General features: G+C 41.4%; 1 protein-coding gene across 1 annotated transcript in view; it reads right to left on the bottom strand.

The window, feature by feature from the left end:
• The window catches only part of Upp2 (uridine phosphorylase 2), a 37,286-nt gene extending 23,712 nt beyond the window's left edge, over positions 1–13,574 (bottom strand). The window contains exons 1-2 of the mRNA XM_087899974.1: positions 13,175–13,574; positions 5,311–5,428 (exon numbers count right to left, since the gene is read on the bottom strand). Coding sequence (XP_087756100.1) covers positions 5,311–5,428; positions 13,175–13,236 — 180 coding nt within the window. The 5' untranslated portion in view covers positions 13,237–13,574. The remainder of the gene's footprint in view (positions 1–5,310; positions 5,429–13,174) is intronic.
• Positions 13,575–13,991: the final 417 nt, after the last annotated feature.

Raw genomic sequence — 13,991 nt, 5'->3', positions numbered from 1 at the left:
GGGTAGAAACACACTGGGCGGGAATAAGAAGCATTATAAAAGTATGTTCAAGACTTTGCCTGGTGATTTCCAGAACAGTCTCACCTTCCAACATTCCCAGGCACTTAAATGATTTTTCCATGTTGCATTAATTTAGAACATAAATATAGCTTATGTATTCTGTGTACTAAGAAGGACTATAAACATTTTGAATACATATTATGAAGTATTATGAAGCAATGATTTTCCTTGTTACTTAAAATTCCGAAGACATCATGCATTTCAGAAGCACGGCCCAGAGCCTTCTGATCAGGGACTGATCTGAATGACCCTTACCTGAAGATGAGTTTTCCTGGGACCAGAAGGTGCCATACAAACTTGTAAAGGAATGGGGCAACAAGAAATCATACCTAGCTATGATACCTGGGAAGCACATCAATGACTAGGATGGCGTGGTAACTTTAAGAGTGAAGTAGTGTCACACCAAAAGCTCTTTAATTGGACTTAGGACTCACTAGACAAGAGGGAAGGTCCTGGAAACCTAGCTAACTAGTCAGAGCTAGGAAAGTCATGGTCACCGGAGGAGACGCTACAATCACTAATTTGCTAAACCAGCATAATCCCTAACAACTATCTACAAACATTTGTCCTTATAGCCATAGGTAAGTGTAGTCTTTACCCTTCATCAAGAAAACTTCTTTTTGCATCACATGGGGAACACTACAGAGAACCACAGCCAGTCAAAACGCAGAGTTGTGGAGCCCAGTCCCAGGGGATACAGCTACAAAGCATTCCTGCACCTAAGGCTCCAGGAACATTGAGGCATAGGTGGTGTAAAAATTGCTAGAGCCAGAGGACCAGGGAGTTCGTTGGGAGACTGTACCCCCTAGTAACACCAGAAACTGCTCTCATGAAGTCTCACCTGCATGGCTACCCACACGTGAGGAGAGCAAGGACGACACTAGTGGGCATGCAAACGTGGGTGGAGAAAGACCTCAATCCGACACAGAGAACGGTAGGCAGCTGAGGAAAGCTGGGAGCAGGAGAAATGTTTTCCCTGGGGAAGAGTACCAAATGGTTTGCTAGTGCCAAATAATCAGCCCCCCCAAATATATACAAGCAACATTATATGAACTGGACCAGATAATATTTAAGAATACATGCATATATATATATATATATGTATGTGTGTATGTATGTGTGTGTGCTTGCAATATCAACTAATAAAAAAAGAGATCATGAAATTGAAAAAGGGTGGTGAGTGGAAAGGGTATATGGGAGAGTTTGGAGAGGAAAAGAAAGGGAGAAATGTAATTATAGTGTAATCTAAAAATTAAAGATAAATTAAAAATTTTTGGATGAATTATGGGGTGCTACAGTGGTTTTATAAAAGATACCTGTAAAGACCTGATAAAATATGTATTTAGTTATTGAATCTGAAGAGCATCTTTCTGGCACCTCTACCACAGTTTTCAAGAGATTCCATCTCTGGTGACTGTGGCAGGGACTGATGAGTTACATGCCAAGACTCTTCCCTTTTCTTCCTGGGTTCACAGTTAATGTTGACTTCCCAGGTGGGCGAGGCCATATGCCCGAGTGCCAGCCACTAGAATATGAGCAGAATTGAAGTGCTCCATTTCCAGTCTAGTGCACAGATGCACCCTACCCCCATCCCACAAGGAGGACATATACATAACTTCCATCATCTGCAGAATGGAGGTCAACAGCCAGGGCCCAGGTCTTGGCACCTCCACTCGACCTGATCAGCCACCAACCAGGTGCACCTGCTTTATGCTTGTTCTGAATTAAAGATCAACTTACATTGTATTAGGCCACTGAGACTATGTAGTACCATGTAGGAAAATCCTTCAAAAATATGGGGAAGATATGAAGGAAGAAGGGTGACTGTCAAAATCATTGAGATTTATTTGCTCCTGTCCATTTGTTTGCTTGTTTAAGACAGGACCCCATGTAATACTGGTTGGTTTTGGACTCACTATGTAGGCAAGGCCAGGCTTGAACTCCTGACCCTCGTGCCTGAATCTCCTATGTGTTTTGATTGACAACATGCACCACCATACCTAGTCCTTTCAGATTCAATGTGCCTCCATTCAGATTTAAATGGTATACTTACCATCTTCTCTCCCTTTGAAGTTAGTGTTGATAATAATTAGTACCTTTTTTTTTTTGAGGAATAAGGTTGGATTTTAAGTTTTTGGCGGGTTATGCCCTTGCTTTGTAGTCAGAATTGCTGACCTGAGATTTAAGGAAGCCAAGAAATCAAACCTACAATGTTCTCACTCTGAGACAAGAGAGTGCTGGATGAAGGTACATTTCTGAGGACAGAATCTGTGAGAAGACAGCCAATTTTATCATCTGCTCCCAACATCCTGGTTTTGTTCTGATTATAATTCTGTTCTGATCCTACATCTAAACACACTTTTGCCTCCTATCCATCCAAATGGGGTTATGATTGGGGGTTGCTCTTTAAAGAAACCAACCTGTTTGAAATAGAGCATGTCTGTTAGCCACCTGACTGTATTGGTGTGGGAGTCGCTAAGTGGTTCTGAGAAACAGAGTGTGGCAAAAGGGCTGATGGAAATCCAGCCAGGTAGAAAAGTGGGAACAAGAATCTCCAGTTTCCAGCCATGAGACCAACAGAGATGAGCCCACACACACTCATGTGTTTGTGCACATAACATGTGTGATTCTCATCTCTAAAACAAATGATCCCATGTTTTACCAACAACTGAGAGAGTAACAAATGCATTTTTTTAAGTATATATAGGAAGAATCAGAAACTGTGTATTAGGGAAACCTGGGTTTAACCTCAGCTTGTTCTCGTACTGGCTGTATTGTGCCTCCCATATATAGATAAATATAACAAGTGGGCTTTATTATTGTTGCTTGGGTTTTTTTGTTGTTGTTGTTGTTTTCTTTTCCCCTGAAACAGGGTTTCTCTGTGTGACAGCTCTGGCTGTCCTGGAACTCACTCTCTAGACCAGACTGGCCTCAAACTCGCGGAAATAACAGGTGTGTTTTAACATCACCTGTACATTGATCCCTAGTGTCCTCCTCTGTATAGGGAAGATAATACCTAGTTTCTAATGTAATCTAAGCCAGACTTTAACTCCTGACCCTTCTACCTACACATCCCATGTATTTTGAGTACAGGCACATAGGTAGAAGAAAGGAAGAGGGGTCTGGGTAGGAGATCTATCTATCTATCTATCTATCTATCTATCTATCTATCTATCTATCTATCTATCTATCTGAACATCTCCTAGCTTAATGTATTAAATACAGTGTGCCTTCATTTGTTAATTACGCCAATCCTTCTATTCCAAACAGGCATTCTCATATAAAGGTCTTGGGGAAATCACAGTGAGGCATGACCCTCACACCTAACATTTGAATTTGGGTTCAAAATAGTTAATGAGCACCAAAGTTGACTTGATCAAAAATTCCTGAAGCCTCAATATTAGACTCGGCAGATGTGACAGAGGTTATATTGAAAAGATGAGGCAGAGGAAGGAGGTAGGTTGTACAAGGCAAGGAGCTGCATCCTGGAGCGGAGTGGGGACACAGGCTGCGCTGATGCCTGGAGACCCAGCCACACTAACTGCTTCTTTAGAGATGGAGAGAGGAGGCACTGAGCACCGGAAATGGACAACCTAGATGTACTTGCTTCCTTCTTCTTCTACCTAAGCTCACCCTATTTATCCTCTTTTTCATATCCATCTCCTTTTAAATTTTGGGAATTCTGATTTCCCATAACTCAGAACCCACCTGGTACAATGAATAAAATCCCAGGGAACTGGGCTTAGAAGAACATGGTCTAAGTATCAGTGCTGCCCGCTCGGGAGTAACTTTAACCTCCTCTGACTTCTGTGAGTTCATTCCCTTTGATCATATCTGTGAATCATCCTAAACTAATATACCTACATGTGAAAAACCCTTACAAGAAATAATAACCACTTCAGTCCTGTTTCTAATTGAAATATTTACTAAAAGTTAGTAATAGTTTATATAACTCAGGACACGTCTCTTGACCCCATGAGCAATGGATTTCAAACAAAATGAAATAATATGGGGAAAATAGCAATAACATAACATTAAACAAAAGTATATAGGATGACAAAAATAGAGTCTCACTTATCCCAGGCTGGCCTTGAACTGCTAGGTAACCAAAGATGACCTTGAGTATGAACCTCTGATCCTCCTGCCTCAGCCTCCAAAATTCTGGGCATACAGGCTTTCACCACTACACCAGTCTAAGCTCTCAGTCTCGCTGAAAACATTTTGATATTTTTTCATTGAAAACTAGATGCTAAGCAGATATGCTCAAAGCATGTTGCACATTATATGTTTGTAAAAAGGTGTCCTTAGGTAACCTAGTGCCATGTAAAATAAAAATATGCTAATAGAAAAATGTAAAGGAATGAATAAATGAAATGGAAGAAAAGAAAGTGGGCAGATGGTGTCCTAGTCTAGAAAGTAGAATTATAAGGTATATTTTTAAAAGCAGAATGTTCTTTTCTATGTTTTCCTAATTTTAAATAAGGAGCAAGAATTGCTTTTACAATTTATGTATAACATAAAATAAGTAACATAGTAATACAATTCTCTCACTACTATTCCATAAACAATTTTCTCATGAATATTTCTTACAAGGTAGTAAAAATCTTAACGATACAAAATACAGACAATGGTCATTCTAGGGAAGAGAATAATAGAGCTTTTTCTATATATATTTATTTATTTATTATGTATACAATATTCTTTCTGCATGTATGCCTGCAGTCCAGAAGAGGGCACCAGACCTCATTACAGATGGTTGTGAGCCACCATGTGGTTGCTGGGAATTGAACTCAGGACCTTTGGAAGAGCAGGCAATGCTCTTAACCACTGAGCCATCTCTCCAACCCCCATAATAGAGCTTTGTTAGTCTTGAATTCTTTTATGATTTAGTAAGATGAGAGTTAGTGATGTCCAGCAATAAACATAGATGTTAAGTTTTGAACTGAATCTGTTAAGACATAATGAATTCTGAATACCCAACAGCATTGTCAATAAAATTATATTTATCTCTAGGGAACAGAGTGGCCAAGTAATCATGTTTGCATTGGATTTAGTTTGGAAGCCTTTATGTCTTGTTGGAGAGAAAATGATTGTTCATGATGCTCACATTCTAAATTAGCGTGGCTTCATGTGCTGTTGGGACCTCTGACATGTCTCTAGGCAAGGCTGTGAAGTTTACTTTGGGGAAAAATAATGAAGAAAAAATTGCAAAGGAAATAGTCATTTTTCTGACATTCAAAATACTTTTACCTTTACATCCCCAAACATTGCTGGAAGGTTGTGAGTTTTGGTTCCTAAATCCAAGTGGTAGAGGATGTCTTCATCCATAGCATCCAGGTATGGATTCTTAACATATACAGATCTTTTTCTAGGGAAAAAACATACAGACACGGAGAGGATGTCAAGACATTTGAAGAGAAAGCACACCCGAGACAGGGTAACTGGCTACACCTGTGGTCACCACTAACATAGCTATTACACACAAACCTCTCAGTTAAATCTGATATACAGTGAATAATATTTGTTTTACAATTATTGTGTACCACACTCAGAACTAAGCATACAAACTATACCTTGCCAGGATACTGATGAAATAAAGACGTTAGTTCAATATCATAACCAATTCATTAGATGTGTTATGGAATAATCTTTCCTTACACTGTGAAGATTTGTCAGTCTGATTGGTTTAATAAAAGCTGAATGGCCAACAGGGAGGCAAAAATTTCAGGCACACAGGACATTGGGAAGAAGGAGAAGGAAGAAGAGTGGCCAGCCAGATGGAGAGGGAGCAAGACATGCCGAAGGACAGGAAATGGCACAAGTCACATGGCAACACGTAGATAATAGAAATAAGCTAATTTAAGTTATAAGAGCTAATTAGGAACAAGCCTTAGCTATTGGCCGAGCTTTCATAGTTAATAATAAGTCTCGGTTTCGTAACTTGGGAACTGACTGGTGAGACAGAAAAGTCCACCTTGGGGATGAATAATATTAATAACCCAACTTACAAATGAAGACCCGGAGGCTCTAGAAGCTGAGCACTCCCACGTAACTGGAAAATCTACAGGTGTCTTTATTCAGTTTACTATGTCCCTCTCAGTATGAGGCTGCAGAATTTAGGGGCCTGGCTCTCAGACCACCTTTGTTCTAGTGCCAAATCAACTGGATATGCACTTATGTCCAAGCAGGCTAGCTGTGTTCTCTCATTCTCTCATCTGTGATGTAGGGATGGTGAAAACTGTCACTTGGCAAGTTTGTGAGCCATAAATTTCATAATTATAAGATATTGGAATGTACAGTGACAAAGTTCTTAACCTTCATGCCTCAACCCAGCACCATACACACAAACACACAGAGAGAGACAGACACAGAGACAGGGAGACAGACACACACAGAAAGAGAGAGAAAGAGCCTATAAAAAAGCCTTATGTGCAGTGATAGAATAACCCTCCTCATTATACTTGCAATATTGTGAGGCTTTGCTGAGATCAAGCAGAAAAGGCAGTGTGGCCCCAAGTGCTGTATGTGAACCTCCAATTCTTTTTCCTTTAGTGTACACTACTAGGTTAAGCCCCACCTCCCATGAGATAATGTCATAGGACTGAATTTGCTCCAAGGTGATGCGGGGAAGTGACTCCCTGCATGTACTATTGGCTCTGGGCTCCATTCTCTTAATGGCTATATGGAGTCGATATTCTCTTCAACTATCAACATGCTTTGTGATGAGCAAAAAGCCACTTGAGTTCAGAAGGTATTAGTGTCTCACCACAAAGAGGTTGCTAGTTGTGGTCGGTGAACTTGGAAATGATCCCTGTTTCATTAGAAGTGGTGAGAAATAGACCTTTGAGGATGGTTGAACAGATTGAACAGGCTTTTGGGGAGTGTGAGTTGAGGTACATCAGCAACAAGGAGAGGAGGACTAGGTGTAGGTCTGGAGAAATAAAAGTTGGCTAAACAAGAAGAGAAACGCTTAAGACAAAAGCTGAGGAAAAATGGCTAAGGGACTTGGAGAAGGTGGGTTAACAGGAGAAAAGAGCTAATCTTAATAGACACAAAACAAAAATTTAAAATCTATCATCATAAGAAACACAAAATGTAGAAAAAGGAGGTGAGATCAGATGAACCCTCTAGCCAAGCAGGTGATGCAAACATTTAATCCCAGCACTCAGAATGCAGTGGAGACTGTTATCTGTGTATTTGAGGACAGCCTGATTTATATATAGTGAGCCCAAGGCCAGCCAGGGCTATATAGTGAAACCATGTCTCCAAAAAACGAAAGCACAAACAAGCAAGATGTTTTTCTGTTTTATTTTAAAGAAAGGCTCTTTAATGTAGAAATGTCCAGTAGCATCCTTCCACTGGCAACAGAAGAGTGGGAGAGGGGTACGCAGTGGAAAGACAGACCTGCCCTGGCGAGGGAAGAATAGCGGGGGGGGGGGGGGGGATGTCTACAAACCCATAGCTCCATTACCCAGGATAGTCCAGTGGCTCCCCGTTTACCCTCACGTCCTGGAGCCAACATCCTGCTCAAGGCCTGAACCCAGCACCCATCCTGCTCATGCATGGCTGCCAGGCCCCTGCCCTTCCCCGCTGCGCTCTGCACAGGCAGCACTGCATGCTCCCATAAACAGTGGACCGCATGCTCCAACGAGGACACCTCTCTGAATCTCCATTTCTGCACACTCCTTGACTTCCTCCATTCCCTGGTGTGAGCGCTTGTGTCTGGGTATACTTAGGGAAACAATTTATTAATCCCATGGTCTCGTTCATTTGCCAGAATTTCTTACAAGTAATCATGAAGAATTGCCTGGGTGGCAATTGATCTTCTTTCAAAAACCTAGATTTAGAATTTAGATCTCTCTCTCTCTCTCTCTCTCTCTCTCTCTCTCTCTCTCTCTCTCTCTCCTCTACCCTCCTGTCCCCATATTTCCCTGTGTATACACATCATTATGACACTGGTCAATGAGAACATGTTGAGTATCTTTGCCTTTGAGAACCCCACCAGCCGTGCTGAATATAGGACTTCCTTTCTACCTAAAGCCCCTGACCCAGCCCCCATCTTTCCTTTCTCATTTGGCTAATGGATGTAATACACAGTAGTGAGCTGCCCCTGCAGGTGGGACATTAATTCAATCTAACTTAGATTTAGGAAGCACACCCCTTACAGCCTTGGGGGCCTTTATCATAATATACTTCTTCAGTTATCAGTGGTAACAAAGTATCTGTCCCGTGCAAGACATCTTGCAAAGAATCATCTGGAAATTCTGTGGAGCCCTGCTTGAAAATCCACTAAGGGGAAACACTAGTGACCCAGCTGAAATTAATTGGATGCTCAGAAAGTATTTTTTTGTTGTTGTTGTTTAATTTTGGCAATGAATGTGCTGCCGATGGCGAGATCTCCCGCACTAAGCCTTTGCTCATGAACTGCTCTTCCCAGCTTCCTTTCATGACTCACTTATCAAAATCCTCCTCATTCCTTCAGGCCAGCTCGACCACATCTTCTAGGGGCGTTTTCTAAGCAGTCCTTATCCCTAATCAATATCTTCCCCTCGCTGTGTTCCTACCACATCTATTTTGTGCTAACGCTGTCAAAATGCAGATAATTTTCTGCCTCCTCAGAAAGATTGTAAATTCCTTGATACAAACTGTCTAGTGCATCTTTCTTTAATCTCTAAGACGCTACAAATCCGATTTGTGAACCTAAGTTTAACTGTTCAGAAAGTGGAACAAAATACTATTAGCTTTTTTTGTCCCCTCCTTAAAAATGTTAGAAGTAACAGGTTCTTAATTAGTTTGTGAATCATACCTCATTTGGAAAAAAAAAAAAAAAAAAAAAAGGACTCCATGGTGTTGTGTACTGTCCCTGCAGATCAAGCTCCTGCATCAGAAGCCAGACTGTACTTCCTTGCTGTAGCTAGGAAGAGCAACTGGCCCTCCGACCCCCACCCTACGCAGAGTGTACTGAGTGGAAGCTTTGGTGGAGAGGTGAGGGCGCGGGCATCACAGTCTGGCTCAGGAACCTGGTTAGAAAGGCAAACCATATTTCCACCGCAGAACCATTGACTCCAAACCTGCATCTTAATAGCCACTAGTAATTCGTATGCACACGAGAGCTCGAGAAACACTGCCACTCCCTTTCTCTTCCGAATTCAATTCTACTCTTTATTTCATTCCGCCAAAGCTGATTTCATGACCGCGAGAGCTTCCTTTGGATTTCCTACCGCGTCTCCAAACCATAACACTGCGAAATACACTCATTCATCTCCAGCCTCTCTTTAACTGCGTGTCGGAATCACTGGGGGAGATTTAAAGCCTCCTGGAGTCTGATATTGACAGAGATTTTTGTCTCCTGGGCCACGAAAAAGCACTTCTAAGGCGACCATTCTGTCAGCCACCAAAGAGGTTTTTTGGCCATTTGAATCTTTTCGGGTTCCGTACAAATTTCAGGGTTGTTCTATTTCTGCGAAGACGAGCTTTAGAATCTTGATTGGAATCATATAGAATCTGTAGGCCACTTTGTGGAGTATGGACCTGTCACCAGGATCACGTCTCCCTGTCTACCAATGTGACCTTCCATTCATCTATTTATGTCTTCTATCTTGTCCTGAATTTCTTTCGTCGATATTTTATGGTTTTCCATATACAGATCTTTTCAGCATACATACTGTTCTCTGCTTAGTTGGGATTGTTTTACTAAGTTCATTTCCAGGGCATTTCTTGTTAATATATAGAAACAATGTTAATCTTCAATGGCTGAGTTTGTAAACTATGGCTTCACCACATTTATTAGTTCTAATTGGGTTTTTGTTGTTGTTGCGTGTGCCTGTGTGTGTGTTCTCTTTGTGTCTTGAAAATAGCAAAGCTTGAGACACCACAGCCCTTGTGTAAAAATATAAAGCAATTGTAGGGAGTGAAAATAAGGCACGAGGTAGTGTGCACCTATAACATGGAACTAAACTCTAACCACGTGTTGGAATCACTAGATGGACTTTAAAGGGTGCTGATACCTCGGTCACTTCTTGGGTTTTGTGATTCATTTGGTCAGGGACACCTGGCTTCTAAATCTTCTGTTCTCCACCTTTTCTGTGTTCAAGAAGAAAATCTCAAGCAAACATAGCCATAAATTGCATTTTCTTGTATGATGCTTGTCCCTTAATCAGTGGTTCTCAACTTGTGGGTCATGATCCCTCATAGGTTACATATCAGATATTTACATTATGATTCATAACAGTAGCAAAATTGCAGTTATGAAGCAACAATAAATGAGTTTATGGTTGGGGATCACCACAATGTAAGGAACTGTATTAAAGGGTTGCAGCATTAGAAAGATGAGACCACTACCTTTAATACACTTTGAAGATATCCTTTAGATTTCCTTGATGTCCAATTGCTCATTAGGGAAGCTGAGACAGAATGATCCTAAGTTCAGGGCCAGTTTAGGCTATACAGAAGGTTTCAAGTTAGCCCGTGCGATACAAAGCGACACTGTCTAAAAGCAAAAAAGCAAACACAAACCCACAAGTGATTCAGTCAGAACAGGTGACCCTGGTACATCCATGCTGGAAATAAGATGGTAGATCCAGAAATAGACCCGTTTATTAATGGACAGTTGGTGTTTGACAAAACTGCCAAGAACACACAATGAAGAAAGGAAAGGCTTCTCAATAAATGGTGATGAGAAAGCTTGATCTCTACCCACAAAAGAATGCAATTGAACCTAATCTTGCACCATGTCCAAATCTCAGCTCTGAGTAGACAGTAGCTAACATGACCTGGAGCTGTGTCACAAGCAAACCACAAAGAAAAACTGCACCACATTGGTTTGGAAAGTAGCTGCTTAGGTAGGACTCCACAAGAAAACCCAAGTAAACAAACAAGTAAATGGGATTGTACCCAACTAAAAACCTCCTGCATGCCAAAGAAAGCAACCTTCGAGCGAAGAGACGACCCATGTGCTGGGAGAAAAGTTGTGTAAACTACACAACTGACAGCAGCCTATCATCCAAATTTAATAATAGAAAAGATGTAAAATATGATTAAGCGTAGCCCAAACATTTGGACAGACATACTCTATTGTGGCATATTATGGTGTTACATTTGTTTACACTGTGGAATATCTGTTTAATAATGCAAAGATGTGTTGCATTCTTTTATGCTGCATTTGTTTAACCCTGTAAAACTGTGTTACTTTGCCTGTCTTAAACTCTTGATGGTCTAAAAAACAGCCAACAACAAGGCAGGAGAAGGGACAGGTAGGGTTGGCAGGCAGGGAGAATAAATAGAAGGAGAAAACTGAGAGGAAGATCAAGGAGCAAGAAGAGAAGGGGCTAGCCACACAGCCAGACACAGAATAAGGATAGAAAAGGGATACAGAAATAGAAAAAGATAACATCCCGGAGGCAGAAGGTAGACAGGATAATTTATGTTAAGAAAAGTTGGCTGGAAACAAGCCAAGCTAAGGCTGGGTGGGCATTTATAAGTAAAAATAAATCTCTTATTTGGGAGCTGGGTGGCGGGCACCCCCAAAAGAGCACCACCAGTAATATACAAAGTTTCTCTTCTCTCTAGACCTTGTCAACATCTGTAATCAGTGGGCTTTGATAATGATTCTAATGAGTGTGAAGAGAAAGCACATTGCTTTTAATTTTCATTCCCCTAATGACTAGCAATATTGAAAGGTTTAAAATATGCTTGTCGGCCGTTTGAATCTTATGAGAATTGCTGTTGGTTGCCTTTCGCTCTTCACTCTCTTGGTCCTTTTGCTGGGCTGAGACTGCAAGCCAACCTAACAAACAACCACACAAGCAAAAACCCACCGAGACTTTGTGCCCATAAGTATATGTCAATTATCACTTTCAACAAAAGCAGATAAATGAAAGTCTTTTTAAAAATAGAGGAAAGTCTTGCTTGAGACTTTGCCACCAAATTCAAACCCATATGAAACTGACTTTTCCCAATGCTTTGCTCTTTCCAAAATCTCTAACTACTGCTAAATAGGCTCACACATACTGTTTCCTCCTCAAAACTTCTTTTCAAACCTATTTTCACGCGTTTTCCAAACTCATGCTCTAAATAGATAGCTGGGCTGGGAGGTTTTCCATTTTTCCTTCTCTCTCTCTCTCTCTCTCTCTCTCTCTCTCTCTCTCTCTCTCTCTCTCTCTCTCTCTCTCCTTGGCTTCCCTGAAGGAATGACGGAGGCAGGAGGGTCCTTTTAAGCCTAGGAATGGAACTCTCTCTGTGTGCTGACATCACAAGCCTTTTCCCACAATTCTCGGCAAAGCAGAGGGCACTTACAAAAGTTCCTTAAGCCTCATGGAGACTAATGCTCTATTATGTTCTGTTAACCTGAGGCAGAAATTAGAGTTCAATTTGCAGGCAGCTTGGGCAGATTTATGCCCACCTTTGAGATGAATAACATCCATGATATTTCAGAAGTTGATTCTCTGTCGAGTCTGTCCATCACAAAGCATTTGAAAGTACCCCCTGACACACTCAACACCGTTAAAATGCCGTCGGCACTGTGGGGCCCTTTCATTATGTCCCAGGTACAGCTTACGGTTCTGGAATTAAATGCTAAGTTCACCGCACAGTGAATTCCAGGCTGTACTTTGAATTTGTCTGCTCCTGTGGGTGGGTTAAACTTCTCCAGGTTTTTGTATGTTTTGACCTACTTTCTTTTTTATTTATTGTCCTTATGTGTATTATTTATTATTTTTATAAAGTTGTGTGGAGGTGGACACACCAGGAGGCGCATGTGGAAGTCAGAGGACAACTTTTGGAGTCATTTCTCTTCTTCCACCTTCGTGTGGAGTCCAGGGAGTGAACTCAGGTGACCAGGCTAGCTCAGCAAGCACCTTTATCCATGAAGCCAAACCACCAGCCTCTGCACCACGTTCTTACATGAACCAATGGGTCAACTCCATAAGAATCCAATAGAAAAATCTGCAGTGCTTTCATGTGGACTGGTATTATATAGGACGCTATTCCAATTATTTAATACCCAATGGGAAAAGATGTAGCAAACTCTGGGGGTACGGTACGTCCTCTGTGCATTTAAAATCAAATCCCGGGGACACTCATCTGATGGAAACAAGAAAGGACCAAAATTACTCACCCCTCATAAGTATTCTTCTCAGGTCTCATGGATCTATCAGAAGCAGGTAAAATGGAAGCCATACTCTGCGGTGCACAGATATCAGGGAAATGCAATATGAGGGCCTGCTGTTAGATTGCAGATCTAATCACAGCGACGCAGCTCCAAGTTAGACCACCACCTTCCCTGCAAACTTAGGCTTTCTTCTGAAGTTTTCTTCTAAATTCTTCCCTTAGCATGTCAAACTTCTCTGCTAGTTTCAAAACACCATCCCTAGAGGGCCTTTTATATGACACCCTAGCTCTCAGAACATCCTTCCCTGAGAAGATAGGTTCCTCTGGAAGGTGTGGCATCCTTCTCTTTCACCAGGTTGGTTAGTTCGTTAACTTTGACCATCGCACCTTTCCCTGGCTTCTGACCTCGGTCCCAGCATAGGCCTGGCGTGACACACCAACTTATTTGCTTTGAAACAGCTGTATATGAGCACAAGCCGGCTTTTGGCGTCCGTGCCAACCTCATCAAAAATGTGTCCAGTAGGCGTGAGAACTTTCAGTTCTCAAATATTTCAACTCCCCATCCTTTCCCACTACTTGCCAATTTGTTTTTGTTCCATGTGATTACTCGTTAAGAAAACATCCAAAGTCAGGACCTCAGAGAGCCCCTTTGTCGGAACTTTGCCCTCTGAGTTCATACAAAGGTCCGAGGATGAAACAAAACTGCTTTCCTGGGGTCTCTTCACTTATCTCTAATGTCCACTAAACCATACCTCTGCATGTCAATGTAGCCAGAATAAAGAATTATAGCTTAATATTTTCAGAAACGATAGTTTTAAATAAGT

The sequence above is a fragment of the Myodes glareolus genome, chromosome 21 (assembly GCF_982192425.1).
Source record: "Myodes glareolus chromosome 21, mMyoGla1.1, whole genome shotgun sequence".
NCBI classification, from domain to species: Eukaryota; Metazoa; Chordata; class Mammalia; order Rodentia; family Cricetidae; genus Myodes; species Myodes glareolus.
This window is presented reverse-complemented; position numbering and strand designations above follow the sequence as displayed.